This window comes from Apodemus sylvaticus, chromosome 13, assembly GCF_947179515.1.
Source record: "Apodemus sylvaticus chromosome 13, mApoSyl1.1, whole genome shotgun sequence".
Classification (NCBI taxonomy): Eukaryota; Metazoa; Chordata; class Mammalia; order Rodentia; family Muridae; genus Apodemus; species Apodemus sylvaticus.
In genome coordinates, this window is record NC_067484.1 from 37,865,501 (window position 1) to 37,888,447 (window position 22,947).

Consider the following 22,947-nt stretch of genomic DNA (forward strand, 5'->3'; position numbering starts at 1 on the left):
GGTCTATAGTGTTTCAAGAAAGTTTCACTAAAAATACCCAACTGGTAACTGTTTATTTTAAATTGAAGAAAACCTAATGCAACCATTTTACTACCTTTTTCTGTGTTATACATATGTCTTATTTAAGAAAAATTCTTAAAGATTTAAAAATACTCAACATATCATATCTTAAATTAAACTTTTGAATTGTTTTAAATGGATCCAATCTAATTGAACAATAAGGCAAATTACTTTTTAATAATTTTTACTTGTTTCAATCATAAACCTTGTAGATAGGGAGTGCAATAGATTTTTTCCATAAAAAGAAAAGCACATTTTAAGTTTAACAACCATTTCTGTTACCTGGCATAGAATTAATAAAATACTAATAGCAACTAAGTCTCAGAAAAAAACAAACCACCTTATTTATGAAAGCAAAACATACACACTGCTAGAAGCTGCTTTTCCATATTCCAAATTTTTGAGAAGTAATGTGGCATAGATTGGGTGCAGAGAGCCTCGGAGATTAAGAGAACACAGTAGTATGGAAAATATTTAAGAATGGTCTTCCCAATCTCATTTACAATAATGTCTGCAGCTTTTGCTCAAACTCATGGTGTGGACTGCAGCATCATATTCTGCTCACTGCTGAATAATGCATCAACATATGATTTACATAGAGCCCAAGTGAGCATTTTAGTAATTCTAGGTAATATTGCTAATGCCTGGAAGCAGGACCCTGGGAAACAGTAAGATATGCACACCCATTTTAGAAGAGCATATTCGAGTACAGACATTCAGGCATGATTTCTTAGCTTATTCTCAGACCACATTCACATATTAAATTGGTCTACTGGTAAATAAAGGTGCATTATTTCCAAGTTAGAAAACAAATTTACAAATATGGTAGATAAATCTGTTCTTTTTATTGTGTGGATCCATTAGGAAGTCTCCAGAAATGTTGCAAATGGCTTCAAAGAAGACCAAACACCTATTTTGAATTTTATTCCTTTACGAACAAATTCCTTTAGGAAATAACTTGAGTGATCACTGTATTCAGGATTCTCATAGAAATATGTATACATAAAATCCAAGTTTTCTCTATTTTTGCATTATATAATCATGTCATAAGTTAATAAGAATATTAAATAAAATGTTAAAATTATTATATTAAAAATAGAAGATGTATAGCGGGACTTTCCAGACCTGCTAGCAGTTAATGACACATCCAACAAAGATGAAAATTAAATGAAATTTCAAATAATAAAATGAATAATATACTAATATCTTAAACATGCAAATTAGATACAAATTTAATGAGCTATGATTAACATAATACAAATGCATAATTATTCAGCAACAGAAAGGTAGAATGAATTTTTGTTTATTAAGGATCTTGTTTAAAAGTCAGTGTTAGCGCCCTGTGGCTACAGCATTTTAATGGCCAATCTTACCCTTCCCGTTTTCCTAGTTATAAGCCAGGTGAGCAAGAGAGTTTGGCAGGGCCACTGAGAAAGGCAGCTCAATGGGAAACATGTTAACCCAGCATGAAACTAGTGACAAATGAGAGTCACAAGATCAAAAGGAAAATTCCATGTCCTTTCCAGTCTGCAGACACAGCCCAGTTACTGGCAAGACAAACTTCTCCAGCTGGTTTTGGGTTTCTTCATACACAAACACCCCAAGCCCCACGCAAAGAACTCAGTTGAATTCCATAGGCATTTCTTACAAAGTTCCCTTAGCCTATGTATAGTCTCTCTGAGAAACGGAGGGCACTGTCTCAGCTCAGAGCTTCAGATCTGAGATTTATTGCTTTGTGGCTTTCTGAAATCAGATAAGAAACTTTATGCTAAGTGGAGTTACTGGAAAAGTGGAAAGGAAGTTAAAGGATTGGTTTGGAATAGAATTGGAGTTTAAGGGATATAATTTCCTTTGGGTGGTGAGATTCTGTAGTAGTGCTCAAAACAAGGCATCCAAATGAAGTAGAGCTGACTCAGCATTATGGTGATGGATTCCTTCTGCTTTGGCTCGACTCAAAAGTAAAATTGGAATAACCTTGAGATAAAAAGAATAATAGTAGGAATAGTCCTTTTCTTGACAATGAACATTTTCTCTGTGGAATTCTCTCTTATCCTGTGAGGTAATACACGGGTGGAGTTAATACAATAAACAGAGATAGAGATTGATGAGCCATCTATGCCTACTGATTGATTATATTTTAGTGTTATTTTATAAAATACATGATAAATTAATTTTTCAGAGTATCTTTTAGTATCCTTATAGGTTGAAACATTTTCTGTATCACAGTGATTTTAGTTAGGTCATAGCAAGATCTTTGGAAGAATGAGAACAGTGGAAATTAAAAATTGTGTACAGAATGTGCAAGTATGCTCTCACGAAAGCATAAATATGGTCTTCAAGGTGGCTCCAGTTTCTGCCTGAATGACAGGGCAGAGTCAGTGTATGGAACCGAGAGCATGATTTTGGAGCTTTTGGAGTCGGAGCGGCACCAAGTTCATGTGTTGTTGGGATTGGAACTTCTACCACCATGGCTGCTCCCAGAGAGCCCTGCTGTTGGAGACTCCCAGACTTCCCTGAGGATATCCCCAGAATCTTGTCCCTGGAAAGCTTCAAGTATTGAGGTTGAATGCCTTCCTGCCTCAGGGATCTTGGCATAGCTTTCTGTATCTGGTGTCTTTGTGTGTTTGTGTCTAATGACATACCAGTTGCCACTTCTGGTTCTTCCACCCACGTTTCCACCTGTTTCTACCTGTGTCTACTGATGTGACATGCCTCCCATGTTTGCTGTACTTACAGCTCTTGGCATGCAGTGCATTTCTTTTCTGGGCTAGCTGTTAAGCAGTCAGTGTACTGTCATGTCAGAGCTACAGTCTTTGAAGTCACTCAGGGCAGACAACATAGCAAACAAACAAAACTGTTGGCCCTCTGTGTTACACAAACACAACAGTTAACTGCCTTGGATATGCAGAGACAGTGTTTAGTATTTACTTTGTCTGCAACATTCTGGTCATTTCTCCTGAAACTTCTATGTAGTGGGAGAATATCTCCAATCTACAAATTAGTGTAAGTCTAGTCTAATTTTAATAATCTAAAAAGGTACTATAGTGTTCAGAAATTTTTTTTAAAAGTATTTAGGTTCTCTGAGAATTGGCTTCAGCTTCCTGGAAAAAATGATTTAAATGAGATTGGGATTAATCTGTGTCCTGGTTATGACACCCTACATCTATCCTCTGTGGCTTTTAGGAAGGACGATGTAGGCTAGCCAATTAGAGTTAAGAGCAGCCAATATGGAATATAGAAATTAGTAAGCAGTAACTCAGTCATTGGTAGGAAAGTGAATTCTACAAAGGGAAAGGTAGTCAGTGGTCAGCTATTATGCTGTCTAAGGCATATCTAAAACTATAAGGCTGTGTGTGTCTTTTATTTGGGAACATAAATGATCTAAGGGAGGAAGAAACTCCACACTGGGATTTTTTTATTGGATATATTCTTTATTTATATTTCAAATGTTATCCCCTTCCCCAGTTTCCCTCCCCCGCAGAAAACCCCTATTCCATGCTCCTTCCCCCTACTTCGATGAGGGTGTTCCTCCACCTACCTGACTCCCACCTCCCTGCCCTTGATTCCCCTACACTGGGGCATCTATCAAGCCTTCATAGGACCAAGGACCTCTCCTCCCATTGATGCCTGACAGGCAGTCCCCTACTGCATATGCAGCTAGAGCCATGTGTACGCCTTGGTTGATGACTTAGCTCTGGAGAATCTGGTTGGTGGATATTGTTGTTCTTCCTATGAGTTTGTGAACCTCTTCAGCTTCTTTAGTCCTTTCTCTAACTCCTCAATTGGGGACCTGTGCTCATAAAATACATTTTTTTAAATAACTTGATGGTCCTTCCTAGTTATTCCGGTTTGATGAGAAAAATCATTGCCCAAGTCTTCATTTGAGGGTGCTTGGTGGCTGACCATCCTTCCATAGCCACATTCTCTGTCTCTATCAGGGCATAGGCACTTCTTGATCTTGGCTTTGTTCTCATTCTGCCTAAGTAGTCAGTTCTGTAATGCTGCTGTACCTCACTTGTAAGTATTTCACCTTCAACTTTAGCTGCTTCCCAGGTACAGATCTTCCAATGCTTTGTCTTGTCAAGTTATGTGTCATAGGTGGAGACAGCAGTGCCTTATCATAGGTTGAGAGGGATCTAAATATTCGAGGTGTGTGTGTGTGTGTGTATGTGTGTGTGTGTGTATGTGTGCTCCTTTACTTTGCCCTCTTGACTGAAATCTGAATTGGAATTTTAGGCATGGATCTACTTAGTTCTTTTCATTTTTATCTATTCTATATCCATATATTCTTTTATTTTCTTATGTCTTTCCCAAAAATAATCAAAAGAATGTTCTTTTCATTTTTGCCTCCTATATTTTTCTAGAAACAAAAACAAGAAATAAATATTTGTCAATGATTTTCCACCAGACCTAAATTATTCACAAAATCCCATTTTTAAAAATAAATCCATTTGGAGGTGGGTTCTATTGTTAGGCATTTTGTCAAAGGTCCCTCTCTTTGAGTCCTGAGAGTCTCTCACCTCCCAGGTCTCTGGTGCATTCTGGAGGATTCCCTCAACCTCTTATCTCCTGAGGTTGCCTGTTTCCCTTCTTTCTGCTGGCACTTATGGTTTCAGTCATTTTCCCTGACCCAATACCAGATCAAGTTCACTTCTCCCCACCCTGCCCTGTCCACGTTCCCTCCCAGCTCCCTCCCTCCCTCACCACTTGTGATTGCTTTCTTCTCCCTCCCAAGTGGGACTGGGATGTCCTCACTTGGGTGTTTCAGTTTGTTGACCTTATTGAGTTCTCTGACTAATATCCACTTATTAGTGAGTTCATACCATGCATGTCCTTTTGGGTCTGAGTTACCTCACTCAGGATGATATTTTCTAGTTTCATCCATTTGCCTGCAAAACTCAGGATGTCCTCATTCCTAAGAGCTGAGTAGTAATTCCATTGTGTAAATGAACCACATTTTCTGTATCCAGTCTTTTGTCATGGGACACCTAAGTTGTTTCCAGCTTCTGGCTATGACATTTGAGGCCTCTATGAACATAGTGGAACATGCTCCCTTGTGGCACGGTGGGGCATCTTTTGGGTACATTCCCAAGAGTAGTATTGCTGGCTCTTCAGGTAGATCTATTTCCAATTTTCCATGAGGGAGAGAGGGGACCATCCCACAGTAACAACTCTGACCCATAATTGTTCTTGTCTGAAAGAATTACAGGGATGAAAATGGAGAGGAGCCTGAGGAAAAGAAGGTCCAGCAACAGACCTAAAATGTGTTCCAACTCAAGAGAAGGTCCCAAGGCCTGATACTATTACTGAGGCTATGGAGAGCTCACAAAAGGGACATAGTGTGACCGTACTCCAGAAGACTCAACAAGCAGCTGAAAGAGTCAGATGCAGATATTTGCACCCAGGACAGAAGCAGCTGAACCCTGATGTTGAACTAGGAAAGGCTAAATGAAGCTGAGGAGAAGGGCAACACTGTAGGAGGACCAACAGTCTCAATTAATCTGGACCCATGATATCCCTCAAACACTGGACCACCAAACAGACAGCATACAGCAGTCGACATGAGGCCCCCAACACACATACGACAGAAGATGGCCAGGTCTGTGCTCATTCAGAGATGATGCATCTAATCCTCAAGAGACTGGAGGCCCCAGGGAGTTTGGAGGTCAGGACAGGTGGTGGGTGGGGACATCCACGTGGAGACAGGGGTAGGAAGGTGGTGTGGGATGTGGAACAGTCAGAGAGAAGAGGGAGGGGATAAAATACGGAGTGTAAAAAGAAAATTAATTAATTTTAAAAATCTATTTAATTGGTGTGAGTGACTCGGATCCCCTGAAACTGGAGTTACAGATACTTGTGAGCAGTCAGGTGGGTGCTGGGAATTGAATCCGGGTAGCCTGGAAGGGCAACCAGTTCTCTTACCACCAAGCCATCTCTTAAGCCTCCATAAAATTATATTTGTGAATGTTTCTAAGTAAATGATGCCTGGTCTTCACCTTGTTTCTTCTGTAACAGGTACTATTTTCAACCAATAAATTTATAGTCATTTGTTTATAAAGGCAAAAGAAAAAACACACTGGTTATTTAGAACTATCAATTCCCATTGTAACCACTATCAGCACCTTCAGAGCACATGGTTTAGGGTTGTGATTTCCTTCTATGTGATGGGGTGGTAACCCTTCATCCTTAGCACAAAAGCTGTGTGGTGGGAAAGTAGACTGGTTCTTACAAAAAGCCTTTTAGCAGAAAGTTGAAGCTAGATAAGCATTTTGATCCTGTGATCCAAAAATCAGGAAGCATAGGTCCCAATCCATTCGAATAAATTGTATTGCATTAAAGTGTGCTCTGGTTTCAATCACTTCTACATGATCTCCTTTCCACAGAACAGCCAAAATGAGTCTTCTAAGATGTAAATCATATTGTGTCTACTCTGCCTGAAAACACTCAGAGTGCTTCTTCCTACACTAATCAGAATCAGAAGTCTCTGGTGGCTTGTTCCTCTCTGGGTGCTCCAATCTGAAAAGGGTGTGGTTTGCTCTTGTCTCAGTTTTATCTCCACCTGCTGCCTCTCAATCCCTGAGCACCAGCCTCCCAGCTCCCTGCTGGCGCCTCAGGGTGCCAATGCTGTGGTCTCCCACAGAGGGACTTGTACATGGTGGTGTTGTTCTACCTCAGGGTGACCAATTTCACTTTACTGGATTAGCTTTCCAGCTTTTTATGCTATGTCATTTGGAAAGAAGCAAGAATGTTGACTTCATTAATCAGTACGTGTGAGCATGCTTGCAAAGACACAGTGAAGAGTGGTACTGAGGGCTGTGTTACTTTGTGCAGGAGACGCTTACATATTCTTTTCAACTTAATAGCACTGGGTTCTATGTTGTTTAAAAAGATATTTGTGACTAAACGTGCAAGTTCCTGTCTGAATGTGATGAGGCAAGAGCATTTCTATGCGATGTGTTTTTAGTGACTCTTCTGGATGCTGTTACGGGGCTCAGAACAGCGCAAAACTCCAGATATGCACAGAGTGATCTATGATAATGTGCATGTGAGCCTCACTCGGAATAGTGGGCTTTCCTGGATTCTTCTCAGAAGTGTCTCTACAAAGATGTGATGCTGGAGACCTACTGGAATCTCACTGCTATAGGCTATACGTGGGAAGACCATAATATTGAAGAACATTTTCTATGTTCTAGAAGACAAGAAAGGCATGAAAGAACTCATACTCAAGAGCAGTCCTTTCAGTTTGTTCAATGTGGTAAAACCCTTGCATCTCAGAGTCATAATGAAAGGCATGAAAAAATTCATATTGGAGAGAAACCCTATGAAAGGATCCAACCTTGTGAAGCCTTTGCATATTACAGTAGTCTCCAAATACATAAAACAACACTTGCTGGAGAGAAAACCTATGAGTGTAAACAATGTGGTCAAGGCTTTGCATGTCACAGTTCTGTTCAAAAGTGTAAAAGAGTTCATAAAGGAGAGAAACCTTATGAATGCAATCAATGTGGTTAAGGCTTTGCAGCTCAAAGTGGTCTCCAAATATATAAACAAATACATACAGGAGAGAAACGTCATGAGTGTAATCAAAGTGGTAAAGGCCTTGGATGTCAAAGTGGACTACAATATCATAAATGAACAAATGCAGAAGAGACACCCTATGAATATAATCAATGTGGTAAAGCATTTGTACTTCACAGTTATTTTCAGATATATTAAAGAACACATAAAAAAAGATATTTGCGATGAAAAAAAATCATATCATCTACAGTTTAAATGGCAGTTCAAGTTTCCACAATGGTGTCTCAGACTTCCATGGCAGCTTGAAGCACAGTTCCTCTTGGTCTCAGTTTTCCTTCTGTGTTTACCTTTCCTTCACATGTTCCTTCACAGCAGCAACATGCATCTCATAGATGAACATGCAGCCTGATACTTTAAAGGGTGAGACTTAATAAGGGATCTGTTCTCCAAACAGAGATGCCATGGGTCATCTCACTAAAGATGGAAAATTACTCCAAAGAGAACATTCCCTGGTATCCAGAGTCCTCTATCTCACCTAGCGAAGGATCTCTACTGATCCTTTTCTTTCTTTGTTTTTTTCTAGATTGGCCAAGTAAACTTCTCTACCCTTTCCTCTTACCTCTCTGGACATTTATTCTGTATTTATATTTTCCAGGAATTAAATCTCAGATCTTTAACAATATGTGAGTTAATTCAGGTTCAAAATACACAAGATAACTATACCCTCAGAATCTCCATGGACAGGGCATAGAAACATGTATTTTGAAGTACTAACCTAGATAGTTTTTAAACATGTACACTGAACACTTACATAATGAACCAAGTACTCCAAATACATTTTAAGTCAGACAAAGGCAGTTGTGCTTGAATAAAGTCTATTTGCTGTTTTATAGTCAACAAAATGGAGGATGCACTACCAACTTCCCATTCCCTAGCCCAAGGAAAGGATTCAGATAGAATAGAAATTTAGTTTATATTAACAATGAATTGAAAAGTTAATTTTGGTTGTTAGATATTAAATATACTTTCAAACAATTTTTAAAATAAGAACATTGATCAACATAGTGGACTGTGTCAGCAGGGACTACTACACAAAACATGAAAAAGTATTTTATGTATCAGAGCTCAGATCACATTTGCATCATATTTATATGGAGAAAGTTGTTCAGAAATACATGTAATTATCCATGCACATTCTTCTCTGAACTTGTAAAAGTGAGGAAGCAGAGGAACTAACATTTTTTAAGATTGTAATTTAAATAGCATTTTTATGATTTGGGAATGCAGATAAGGGTTCTCTCTCAAGGATTCATGGTCTAGAGAGGGAGGCAGATCAGTACACAATGCACTACACTGTACTGCAGTGAATGATTATGCAACGTGCTTCTTAGATATATCAGGGAATGTCAGTTGGTTCCTGTAGAGGATGTCAGCCATTGGTCTTTGAAAGAAATGTACGCAGACTAATGATTTTGTTAGCCCATCCTCCTCTCTGTTTCTTTGTAGAAAGGGGTTGTTTCCTTAGGAAGATTGCAATTCCATCTGCTAGACAATCAATGAATCTTTTTATTAAAACATTTATTTTTATTGAGTATCTTCATTTACGTTGCCAATGGCAAAATCTTTCCCAATTTCCCAAAAGCCCCCCTCCCCAAAGATTCCCTACCCCTTCTCCCACCCCCTGCCTCCATGTATATGCCCCTCTACCCGACACACTCCCATCCCCCCTCCCCCCCATCCATTTCCCTTTGTTAGGGCCTCCATTGAATCTTGCTTTCCCTACACAGAAGTCATCAGGAGGCCACAGCCTCAAGCCAGTAATTCTGTTCTTCTCTCTCTCTCTCTCTCTCTCTCTCTCTCTCTCTCTCTCTCTCTCTCTCTCTCCACTCCCCCCTCTCCCTCTTTCCCTCTCCCTCTCTCCCCTCCCTTTCCCTCTCTCCCTTTCCCTCTCTCCCCCCTCTAATTGTGGATGAAGGGAATGATAATAGTGAAAGCTTCCTTTCTGATTTTGAGTACCCAAAACAGTGATTTCCTGGAACCTGTGCTCGAATTTTCTTTTGTTACTGAGATAAAACAATCTTACCACATGGAATTAGGGGAAGGAATGGCTTATTTCAGCTTCCAGGTTATAGTCCATCTCGTCCTTCATTGAGGGAAGTCAGGGGAGGAGATCAAGACAAGAACCTGGAGGCAGGAACTGGAGCAGAAACTATGGAATAATGCTGCGTAGTGGCTTGCTTTCCCTGGCTTGCTAAGCTAGTTTGCTTCTACAGATTAAACACACCAACCTAGGGATTGAGATGCCTGTAGTGGGTTGAGTATTCTTCATCAATTAGAAACTATAAAAATGTCCCCCAGACAAGTCTATAGGATAGTGTGATAAAGATCATTCTTCATTTGGGGGTTTCTCTTCCCAGGTGGTTCTAGTTTTACATCAAGTTGCAGCTGAGTTTAACTATGACAACGGGCCAGTGAGATCGTTGCTGCTATTTGGAGACAAATTGCTTTAGTAAAATAGCACAATTTGTTTGGACCCAAACATAAATTCCTTGGCTCAACTCTCAGAAAGATGAGGAGAAAGATCTTGCTGAAAAAAAAAAAAACATTCTCTGTGCAACTATATATCAGAGAACTTTTAGAATTTTGCTTTTAGCTGATACTTCTTTTTAGAGATGAGATTGGAAAATTTCAAAGAAAAGCCAGTATGTCATACCAGAGAGTGGGAATTTGTTTATAAAAGAAATTGATCTGAATGACTCAATGGTGATCTTATTTTCCAAATTATCTTGAGTCAAATTGTCTTAAGGCTATTTTAATGGGGACCTTGTAAAGATAATTTAATCTTGCCAAGTAGCCAAGCAAGCTGGCTAGTTTCATGTCAATTTACCACAGATTGGAGACATCTGGGAGGAGGGAATCTCAACTGAAAATAATGCCTCCAGCAGAATGGTCTGTGGACAAGTCTGTGGGGCATTTTCATTTTAATGATTGATGTGGGAGGTCCCAGCTTACTGTGGATATTGCCACCCCTGAGTACTGGATGCTGTAAGACAGCAGGCTAAGTAAGTCATGAGGAGCAGGTTAGAACACAGTTCTCCTCTGTGTTCTCTATTTCACTTGCTGTCTCCAGGTTCTTGCTGTGAGTCTTCCCCCACTTGTCAGGATGGAGTGTAACCTGAGAGTTATAAACTGAAATAAACCCTTTCCTCCCAATTGGGTTTTGGTAATAGGGTTTTATCACAACAATAGAAACCCTAAAGAAGACACCGAGGATAAACAGTTTATATTGTCTATTCCTCATAATGGTTTAGGTAGAAGACAAAGATCATTTTCTCAAAAATTAAATTAAAAGGCATTTTTTTAAAAGTCACATGGAATGTAAGTTCCTATAGGAGCAGGCTTTAGAACTTTCTCTAAAGTTAAAGTCTTCCCTGAGCAATGTTGCTTTATTCCCCAATTTTGATGAAGGTTCAGAATCTTATAGTCCAATTATTTAAACAGTATGTTCCTTTAAAAAAATTTTAAAAAAGGTATATTGAGATGTCCTTGCCATGTGTTGGTCATTTTTGTCAAGGAACAAAATACCTTAGAAAATAAGATAAGGTGAGTTTCAGCCTGTGGTCACATGGTTCCAGTGCTATTGGCCTGAAGCATCAGACTGGAAGAGTATGCCTGAGGAAAACTTTGCACACTCGAGCACAAAGGAGAGAGGAGTAACAGGCTGGAACCAAAGACAAAATCCATTCTCCCAAGACACCCCCCAGCAGCCCACTTCCATCAGCAAGGCCCTATCTCATAGTTTGATCACCTCTCAATTCTATCATCAGGTTCAGAGTCCATCAGTGGGCAGACCCATTGATTTGTCCTCTGTTCCTAGTGACATTTCATGGCCGATGATGTAGCAAGGAACAGGGACAGCTTTATGAAGAGTATGTGATAGTCATTAGTTTAGCTCAACATATTTCAGAAAAATAAAACACCATGTCCTTGAAACAAAATATTAAAACTTGCTTTTACTTTTTATGACTTACACCGGAGTGCTGTGTATCACAAATGGTCTTCGCTTATGTCCTGCTTCCACTGGACTGCACTGAACTGGCTCCTGTCAGCCAGTGTTTCAGCCTAGAGTACAAGCAGACATGCTTTCCTGGAGCTCAGGCCCTCCTGTTTAAGGCTTAATGGAAAGATTCAAGACCAATATGCCACAAGAGCCACAGAAATACTCTTTTCCACGATCCTTTGACCTCAGTTAGAATAATTTTCAAAAGTAGCAAAAAGGAAGTTATTAGGAAGGAATCATTGAAACAGAGAAGAAGAGTTAACTGAAACCAGGTTACATGTAAACCAAGCAGTGGGAGGAGTGGTGACCCCCAGGTGACAGCAATTCTGTCAAGCAGAACCTGGAAATAGAAAAGAAACAGAATGTGTGTTCATAGAAGCTCTTTCTGAATGGCAGACAAGTCACTCGTTTCCAAACCTCTTTCACTTCCTCCCCTCTCTTTGCATTAGGTCTTGACTTCCTTCTGAATCCTTAGCACCCTACTGCTGGAAAGTGAAGTTTGCTTAGAATAATGTAACACTTGAAGATTCCTCCTTAATGACACCTAACATGGATATTGGTGTTCTCAGAAAAAAAAATCTTCATTTTGGAATAAACACATGCTTTCTTCAACATTGTGCTAGAGGCTCACTTAAGGTGTACCCTAAGATAACTTAATGGGGGATTTGTTTTCTAAAATAAGCATATTATATTTTATTAATAATACAAAAAATAATAAAGGATTATCTAAGGGGAGAAGAATGATCAAGCAGATATAAAAGTAGTATAAAAATACTTCCAAAAGGAAAGAGGATTATTATTCACAGGCAGGATAGTGACTAAAAATATTAAAAAGTTAAAATTGAAAATAATGAGATTGAATTGCCAATAAGAAAATGAGCTAAGGGAGATCCTCAGAATACATAAGATTCCTTCTAATTAAAAGAATGAAATTAGTAATAAGAAAGGCTCACATAGATACTGTTCATACACATAAATACCATAAATAAATAGAGCTTCAATCACTCCGGATTTTGATTAACTGCAAAAGACATACATCATAGTTTAGGCCTAGATTATAACACTGTCTGTTACAATCCAGGATTAAAAAAACAATAGACTAGGTTAGTAATAGATGCCTAAACTTTGACAATATGATAGAAATTCTTCCAACAAATAATAAAATTGAGGATAATAAAACTTTTATTTTTATTGCAAGGAGTAAGACAATGAGATGTTCCAGAAAAGCAAGAGCAATAACAAACTTCTGATCACTCATAATAAAAACAAACATTGGCCATGAATTTTGGTTCTTTTGCAGAGAATAGAAAGAGAACACATTGGTATTTATTTGTTCATTTTTATTTGTACATATTTTTAAAAAATGTAGGAGAGATTTTTTTGTGTCTTCCTCAATCAGCAATTAGTGGTAACATTTTGTAAAATCATAATAAAATTCTCTAAACGTTGAAATTAGGCATTATTAAGTAAGCTTTGCTTTGCCGACACTCCTTCCATTAGGATATGAGCCAATTCCTACAGGGCATCTCACCATCTGGGGTAGCTGCCAAGTCTCTCCCTGTTCTTCCTGACTTTGACAGACTCTCATCAGGGACTACAGTGATGGTGTAGGAATGGACCTACACATAAATGGCCATTTAATTTGTTACAACTTTGTTAGCACAGTGCATTGGACATCTCAGTAAATAATATCTAGTCAACTGTTAAATATAAGGAGTAAGCTGAAGTTTAACTCTTTCTTTATATCATATGGGCTAAGCAATTTTTGGTATGTTATGTAAAAACTTAAACAGAAAGGCAAAATATCATGGCATTTGGATGGAGCACAGGATGATGTTGTAATCTCCCCCCTTTTTAGGTAGGAGATTAAAAAAGGCAAATATAATAGAAATAATTTGGATTGCCTTAAGAAAAGCCTATTTTAATTGAATTTTTGATATAGAAATATACTCTTCCCTTTAATGCAAATTGCAGAATGACAGAAAGCATTTGGTATTATTTGACATATGTAGAATATATGGACCATGTCTACAACTTATAAAAATTGATAATAAAGAGTAAAAAGTTTAAAGGGTCCATTCAAATCACAATGAAAGCATAGGAAGTATTCAACTATATTAGTCCTTAGTGAAATGAAAATTAAACCACAAAATGATACAAATGCATGCTCACTAGCATGGATAAAATGTAAACACACAACACAATACCATGTTCAGGAAGGGAGATGATCTTTTGTCCCTTGTGCTGCAGGCATCCTGATGATAACTCAGAATACTTAGACATGTGAAAACGGAACTGTAGAGAAAAAGACTTCAATATTTAGGGAGGGAAAATTAGTATGTGTAACTTACAGGATACAGGCAACTGACACATCTGTACCTACTTTATTAATTAAAGTATGGGTTGGATATGTTATCCATAAGTCACCGTGGGGATTATTGTCACGTCTACAATAAAGGCATCAGATTTAAACAGAAGAATCCCTCAAAATAATTTGTAATCTTGGTTATGTGAATACAGTAACCAATGAGAAGTAAGATAATACATATCAAAATAAATGACTTACTGCAACTTAAACAATATAAAAAAATTACAAATTAGTATTTTGAACATCTGAATCATGCAGCCTGGGAGAGAAAGGAGCATAATTTTACCCAAAGCAGATATTTTTCCTATGTAGTTTTGCATCTTGTTCAACTCAAGTCTGTGACACGATCACTGTGCGTATCAGTCTCTGAAATGGACTACAATAGGAAGAAATGATTGGACTTCCCTCAAAAGCCTTTAGGGAGTGTTAAAGCAGAGCATCATGGGTCTCTAGGGATGCTCAGTACTTCAGAAAGCTCTGGCTGCCCTGGGACAGGACTGGGATTTGATTCTAAGAACTCAACATCACCAACCCTACATCTGACAGAGGGCTAATATCCAATATATACAAAGAACTAAAGAAGGTAGACTCCAGAGAGACAAATAACCCTATTAAAAAATAGGGTACATTGAATCTGTATATTGCTTTTGGCAAAATGGCCATTTTAACTATATTGATTCTGGCGATCCATGAACATGGGAGGTTTTCCCATTTTTTGAGGTCTTCTTCCATTTCCTTCTTCAGAGTCTTGAAGTTCTTGTCGTAAAGATCTTTCACATGTTTGGTAAGAGTCACCCCAAGATACTTTATACTGTTTGTGGCTATTGTGAAGAGGGTCATTTCCATAATTTCTTTCTCAGCCTGCTTATCCTTTGAGTATAGGAAGGCCACTGATTTGCTTGAGTTGATTTTATAACCTGCCACTTTGCTGAAGTTGTTTATCAGCTGTAGGAGTTCTCTAGTGGAGTTTACTGGGTCACTTAGGTAGACTATCATGTCATCTGCAAATAATGATAGTTTGACTTCTTCCTTTCCAATCTGCATCCCTTTGACCTCCTTATGTTGTCGAATTGCCCGAGCTAGTACCTCAAGTACAATATTGAAAAGATAAGGAGAGAGGGGGCAGCCCTGTCTAGTCCCTGATTTTAGTGGGATTGCTTCAAGTTTCTCTCCATTTAGTTTGATGCTGGCTACCAGTTTGCTGTATATTGCTTTTACTATGTTTAGGTATGGGCCTTGAATTACCGTTCTTTCCAAGACTTTAAGCATGAAAGGATGCTGAATTTTGTCAAATGCTTTTTCAGCATCCAATGAAATGACCATGCGGTTTTTTTCTTTGAGTTTGTTTATGTAGTGGATTGCATTGATGGATTTCCGTATATTAAACCAACCCTGCATTCCCGGGATAAAGCCTACTTGATCATGGTGGATGATCGTTTTGATGTGTTCTTGGATTCGGTTGGCAAGAATTTTATTGAGTATTTTTGCAAATTCTTCACAGAGTTAGAAAAAGCAATTAACAAATTCATCTGGAATAACAAAAAACCCAGGATAACTAAAACTAATCTCAGCAACAAAAGAAATTCTGGGGGAATCAGTATCCCTGACCTCAAGCAATACTACAGAGCAATAGTGTTAAAAACTGCATGGTATTGGTACAGTGACGGGCAGGCAGATCAATGGAACAGGATTGAAGATCCAGAAATGAACCCACACACCTATGGCCACTTGATCCTCGACAAAGGGGCTGAAAACATCCAATAGAAAAAAGATAGCCTTTTCAACAAATGGTGCTGGTTCAACTGGAGGTCAGCATGCAGAAGAATGCGAATTGATCCATCTTTATCGCCTTGTACTAAGCTCAAATCCAAATGGATCAAGGACCTCCGCATAAAACCAGACACTCTGAAGCTAATAGAAAAGAAACTGGGGAAGACCCTTGAGGACATTGGTACAGGGAGAAAATTTCTGAACAGAACACCAATAGCGTATGCTCTAAGATCAAGAATTGACAAATGGGACCTCATAAAATTACAAAGTTTCTGTACGGCAAAGGACACCATCAAAAGGACAAATCGGCAACCAACAAATTGGGAAAAGATCTTCAGCAATCCTACATCAGATAGAGGGCTAATATCCAATATATATAAAGAACTTAAGAAGTTAGACTCCAGAAAACCAAACAACCCTATTAAAAAGTGGGGTACAGAGTTAAACAGGGAATTCTCACCTGAAGAACTTCGGATGGTGGAGAAGCATCTTAAAAAATGCTCAGCTTCATTAGTCATTAGGGAAATGCAAATCAAAACAACCCTGAGATTTCACCTTACACCAGTCAGAATGGCTAAGATTAAAAATTCAGGAGACAGCAGGTGTTGGAGAGGATGTGGAGAAAGAGGAACACTCCTCCACTGCTGGTGGGGTTGCAAATTGGTACAACCACTCTGGAAATCAGTCTGGCGGTTCCTCCGAAAACTGGGCACCTCATTTCCAGAAGATCCTGCTATACCACTCCTGGGCATATACCCAGAGGATTCCCCACCATGTAATAAGGATACATGCTCTACTATGTTCATAGCAGCCCTATTTATAATTGCCAGATGCTGGAAAGAACCCAGGTATCCCTCAACAGAAGAGTGCATGCAAAAAATGTGGTATATCTACACAATGGAGTACTATTCAGCCATTAGAAACAATGAATTCATGAAATTCTTAGGCAAATGGATGGAGCTAGAAAACATCATACTAAGTGAGGCAACCCAGACTCAAAAGGTGACTCATGGTATGCACTCACTAATAAGTGGATATTAACCTAGAAAACTGGAATACCCCAAACATAATCCATACATCAAATGAGGTACAAGAAGAAAGGAGGAGTGGCCCCTTGTTCTAGAAAGACTCAGTGAAGAAGTATAGGGCAAAACCAGAACGGGGAAGTGGGAAGGGGTGGGTGGGAGGACAGGGGGAGAAAAGGGGGCTTATGGGACTTTTGGGGAGTGGGGGGGCTAGAAAAGGGGAAATCATTTGAAATGTAAATAAAAAATATATTGAATAAAAAATAATGAAAAAAAATTAAAAAAAAATGGGGTACAGAGCTAAACAAAGAATTTTCACCTGAAGAACTTCGGATGGCTGAGAAACATCTTAAGAAATGTTCAACAACATTAGTCATTAGGGAAATGCAAACAACTCTGAGATTTCACCTCACCCTGGTCAGAATGGCTAAGATTAAAAACTCAGGAGACAGCAGGTGTTGGCGAGGATGTGGAGAAAGAGGAACACTCCTCCACTGCTGGTGGGGTTGCAAGCTGGTACAACCACTCTGGAAATCAGTATGGCTGTTCCTCAGAAAACTGGGCATGACACTTCCAGAGGACTCTGTTATACCACTCCTGGGCATATACCCAGAGGATTCCCCGGCATGCAATAAGGACACATGTTCATAGCAGATTTATTTATGATAGCCAGAAGCTGGAAAGAACCCAGATGTCCCTCGATGAAGGAATGGATACAGAAAATATGGTATATTTACACAATGGAATACAACTCAGCAATTAAAAACAATGAAGTCAGGAAATTTTTAGGCAAATGGTTGGTCTGGAAAATATCATCCTAAGTGAGGTAACCCAATCACAAAAGAATACATGTGGAATGCAGTCACTGATAAGCAGATATTAATTAGCCCAGAAGCTATGAATTCTCAAGACACAATTAACATACCAAATGATTCGCAAGAAGAAGGAAGGAGAGGTCTCTGGTCCTGGAAAGGCTTGATCCAGCTTTGTAGGGGAGTACAAGGATAGAGAAATGGGAGGAGGGGTTGGGGGATGGGTGGAGGGGAGAGGGCTTATGGGACTTATGGGGAGGGGGGAACCGGGAAAGGGGAAGTCATTTGGAATGTAAACAAAGAATATAGAAATTTTTTTAAAAAGGGAAAAAAAAACAGAAAAAATATAAAGAACTCAGCATGTGGCTTGCAGTTATCTATGACTCCAGTTCTTGGGAATCTGAAGCCTCTTCTGGACTCGTTCACTATACCCACATGGTGTGCAGACAGATGTGCAGATAAAACAGTCATATAATAGAAACAAAGAATAAATATTTTTTTAGAAAGTGGAGTGTGATATCGTGAGAACATACACAACACTCAAAAGATTTTGTAATGCTGAAAATGTCTAGGAAGCACATCTCTCTCCAGTAAGAGCTTTGAGGAGTTTACAGATGATGGAGGACTGGGGAGGAGATGAAAGGGAAGAGGAGAACAGAGATGAGGTTTTGGTTTAGAAGGCTGGATGTGTGAGCAAGTTGCCACAAGAATAAAGGAGTGTAAAGTAGGTGTTTATTCCTGGCTTGATGATTTAAAACATGACATAAGGTTGGAGTTGACAAACAAAACAAAAAACCAGACAGAAACAAACCAAGGTGGGGATAATTGCTGCAGGAGTATGGTTGCCTGGCTCTCGATACTCATGTTCATCCCGTGTCCAGCAGTGGCAGTGCACAGAAATGCAAAATTCAATGTCTTTGAACAGAAGGCTTTGTGACAGAGGCTTTTCTAAAGGAAGGGATGAGAAATGTGCAGTTCATTTTCCTGAGACTCACACCAGACGTACTGTTTCTGCCCATGGTCTAACTCTCTATTCCTTAGGACTGTGGGACTTCTGTGTGAAGCAAGCAGAGCCTTGATGCCCATAGGACAGTAGCTTGTTATTGTCTCAAAATAGCTTCTGCAGCCATTAGAGCAGCCAGCACCAGGTGTGATTACACAGTCATTACAGCTCTTAAGTCAGGCATCTGGGAAGCTCTTTTCAATGACAGCGTTTGGCCCCAGAGAGTAGCAGAGCCCATTTCCCGCAGGAAATTTGAGTGGTTCTGTCCTGGAAGATGAATTTCCCATGATGTACACTTATTATGTATTATACTGAACCTATCGTGTATTTTGTTGCGCATTTGGGGGGCATGAAGGTACCCGTCATTTCACAGATGCAACTCTGAATCATACTTAATAAGACTGAATCACAGGAGACCTCACTCCAAGCAATGTGGGATAATTACTTTAATGATTTTCTACTGCACACTATAAAGATAATGTTAAAAATTAGCAACTTTATGTTGCATGCCCCAGGCTGACAATATAGCCTTATCTTCTTAGAAATACAGTGAAATATTCACATCCTTAAAACGGAAAGTAAATATATAAAGAAAAGCATTCATAAATCTGTAACTAACTGATAAATATATAGTTAGAACTGAGGTCTATTTAATTTTAATTTTTAAATTTATAATTACATGTATACTTAAGGTCATACACCCTTAAATTTTTTAACATTTAGAACATTTTCACAATAATTAGAAAATATACTCAATCACTACATTTAAGTGACTATGTAATTGAATATTATTGTTGATTGTATAATTTATTGATTTTATATTATAGGTTACTGACACCCATTTTGCTTCATCATTAATAGTATTGTAGCAATGAAAAGGAATGTAGCACATTTCCTCTTCATTATGATTCTCACTGTTTACTTTTGCAGTGAGCCTATTTTATTCTTTGTATTTAATGTGATTGTGGGAGAGTAGGAATGTATGTGTTCTGTGCATGCATGTGCCACAGCACATGAGTGGAACTCATAGGAGGAAGTTAGGGAGTCTGTGGTGCTTTTGCTTCACTGTGAGGTCTCGAGGTCAGGCTGGGGCCACCAGTCTTCTGTGGCAAATCCTTGGCTGCTGCTAACTCACTGGCTTTGTCTTCTTTTTCTTGGCTAAATTTTTTTCTTTTTTCTTTTTTTCTTGTATATTTTATTTATTTACATTTTAAATATTATCCCTTTCCCAGTTTACCCACCACAAACTCCCTATCCCTTCCCGCTCCCACTGCTTCTAGGGTGCTCTCCCCCCCCACTCCTTCCTCAGTGCCATGGTATTCCCCTACACTGGAGCATCGAAACTTTACAGGACCAATGGCCTCCCCTCCCATCGATGCTAGATAAGGCTACATATGCAGCTGGAGCTATGGGTCCCTCCATGTGTACTCTTTGGTGGTTTAGTCCCTGGAAGCTCTGGGGGTTCACCATCTTCATATCTCTTCAACATAGTACTTGAAGTCTTAGAGCAATAAGACAACTAAAGAAGATCAAGGGAATACAAATTGAAAAGGAAAAAGTCAAACTATTGCTATTTGCAGAAGATAGGATAGTATGCAAAAGTGGCCCCAAAAATTCTACCAGAGAACACCTTCAGGTAATCAACACCTTCAGCAAAGTGGCTGGATACTAAATTAACTCAAAGTGATAAACAGGCTGAGAAAGAAGTTAGGGAAACAGTACCCTTCACAATAGCCACATATGACATAAAATACCTTGGTTTAATTCTAACCAAGTAAGTGAAAGTCCTGTATGATAAGAACTTCAAGTCTCTGAAGAAAGAAATTGAGAAAGATATCAGAAGGAGGAAGAAATTCAAAAAAATCATCAGATCATACTACAAAAGCCTATACTCAACACAACTGGAAATCTGGAGGAAATGGACAATTTCCTAGACAGATACCAACTACCAAAGTTTAATCAGGATCAGATAGACCATCTAAATGGTTCCATAACCCCTATAGAAATAGAAGTGGTCATTGACGGGCTCCCAACCAAAAAAAGGACAGGACCAGATGGTTTTAGTACAGAATTCTATCAGACCTTCAGAGAAGACCTAATGCCAATACTTTTCAAACTATTCCACAAATTAGAAACAGAAGGGACATTACCCAACTCATTCTATGAAGCCACAATTTCGCTAATACCAAAATCACACAAAGATCCAACAAAAAAGAGAACTTTAGACCAATTTCCCTTACGAATATTGATGCAAAAATACTCAATAAAATTCTTGCCAAACAAATCCAAGAACATATCAAACGATCATCAACCATGATCAAGTAGGCTTCATCCCAGGGATGCAGGGATGGTTCAATATACAGAAATCCATCAATGTAATCCTCCATATAAACAAACTCAAAGAAAAAAACCACATGATCATTTCATTAGATGCTGAAAAAGAATTTGACAAAATTCAGCATCCTTTCATGATAAAGGTCTTGGAAAGAACAGGAATTCAAGTCCCATACCTAAACATAATAAAAACAATATACAGCAAACCAGTAGCCAACATCAAACTAAATGGAGAGAAACTTGAAGCAATCCCACTAAAATCAGGGACAAGGCAAGGCTGACCTCTTTCTGTATTTATTCAGTATAGTACTTGAAGTTCTAGCCAGAGCAATTAGACTACAAAAGGAGGTTAAAGGGATACAAATTGGAAAGGAAGGAATCAAATTATTACTATTTGCAGATGATATGATAGTATACTTAAGCAACCCAAAAAACTCTACCAGAGAATTCCTACAACTGATAAACAACTTCAGAAAAGTACCTGGATATAAAATTAACTGAAGCAAATGAGTTGCCTTCCTCTACTTAGAGGATAAACAGACTGAGAAAGAAATTAGGGAAATGACACCCTTCACGATAGTCACAAACAATATAAAGTATCTTGGTGTAACTCTAACCAAACAAGTGAAAGGTCTTTATGACAGGAACTTCAAGTCTTTGGAGAAAGAAATCCAAGAAGACCTCACAAGATGGAAAAATCTTCCATGCTCTTGGATTGGCAGAATTAATATAGTAAAAATGGTCATCTTGCCAAAAGCAATATACAGATTCAATGCAATCCCTATCAAAATCTCAACTCAATTTTTCATAGAGTTAAAAGAGCAATTCTCAAATTCATCTGGAATAACAAAAAACTCAGGATAGCCTAAATTATCCTCAACAGAAAAAGAACTTCTTGGGGAATCAGTATCCCCGACCTCAAGCAGTACTACAGAGCAATTGTGTTAAAAACTGCATGGTATTTGTAAAGAGTCAGGCAAGTAGATCAATGAAATAGAATTGAAGACCTGGAAGTGAACCCACATACTTTGATCTTTGAAAAAGGAGCTACACCATCCAGTGGAAAAAAAGATAGCCTTTTCAACAAATGGTACTGGTTTAACTGGAGGTTAGCATACAAAAGAATGAGAATTGATCCATTCTTATCTCCTTGTACTAAGCTCAACTCCAAGTGGATCAAGGACCTCCACATAAAACCAGACACACTGAAACTAATAGAAAAGAAATTGGGGAAGACCCTTGAGGACATGGGCACAGGGGAAAATTTCCTGAGCAAAACACCAATAGCTTATGCTCTAAGATCAAGAATTGACAAATGGGACCTCATAAAATTACTAAGTTTCTGTAAGGCAAAGAGCATTGTCAAAAGGACAAAACAGCTACCAACAAATTGGGAAAATATCTTTACCAACACTATATCTGACAGAGAGCTTATATCCAATATATATAAAGAACTCAAGAAGGTAGACTTCAGAGAGCCCAATAACCCCATTAAAAATGGGGTACAGAACTAAACAAAGAATTTTCACCTGAGAAATATTGAATGGCTATGAAGCACCTTAAGAAATGTTCAATATCCTTAGTCATCAGGGAAATGCAAATCAAAACAACCCAGTCAGAATGCCTAAGATCAAAAACTCAGGAGAAAACAGGTGCTGGTAAGGATGTGGAGAAAGAGGAACACTCTTCCACTGCTGGTGGGGTTGCAAGCTAGTACAACCACTCTGGAAATCAGTCTTGTGGTTCCTCAGAAAACTGGGAATGATACTTCCAGAGAATCCTGCTATACCACTCCTGGGCATACACCCAGAGGATTCCCTAGCATGTAATAAGGACACATACCCAACTATGTTCATAGCAGCCCTATTTATAATAATCAGAAGCTGGAAAGAACCCAGATGTCCCTCAATGGAGGAATGGATAGGAATGGATACAGAAAATGTGGTATATATACACAATAGAGTACTATTCAGTCATTAAAAACAATAAATTCATGA

The 22,947-nt window shown here is 38.7% G+C and overlaps 1 protein-coding gene across 1 annotated transcript; it reads left to right on the forward strand.

The window, feature by feature from the left end:
* Positions 1–7,075: 7,075 nt before the first annotated feature.
* Positions 7,076–7,572, forward strand: LOC127663623 (zinc finger protein 120-like). The gene is given in 3 exon segments (XM_052155290.1): positions 7,076–7,115; positions 7,118–7,265; positions 7,350–7,572. Coding segments are annotated over 3 exon segments (411 nt in total).
* The last annotated feature ends 15,375 nt before the right edge of the window (positions 7,573–22,947 follow it).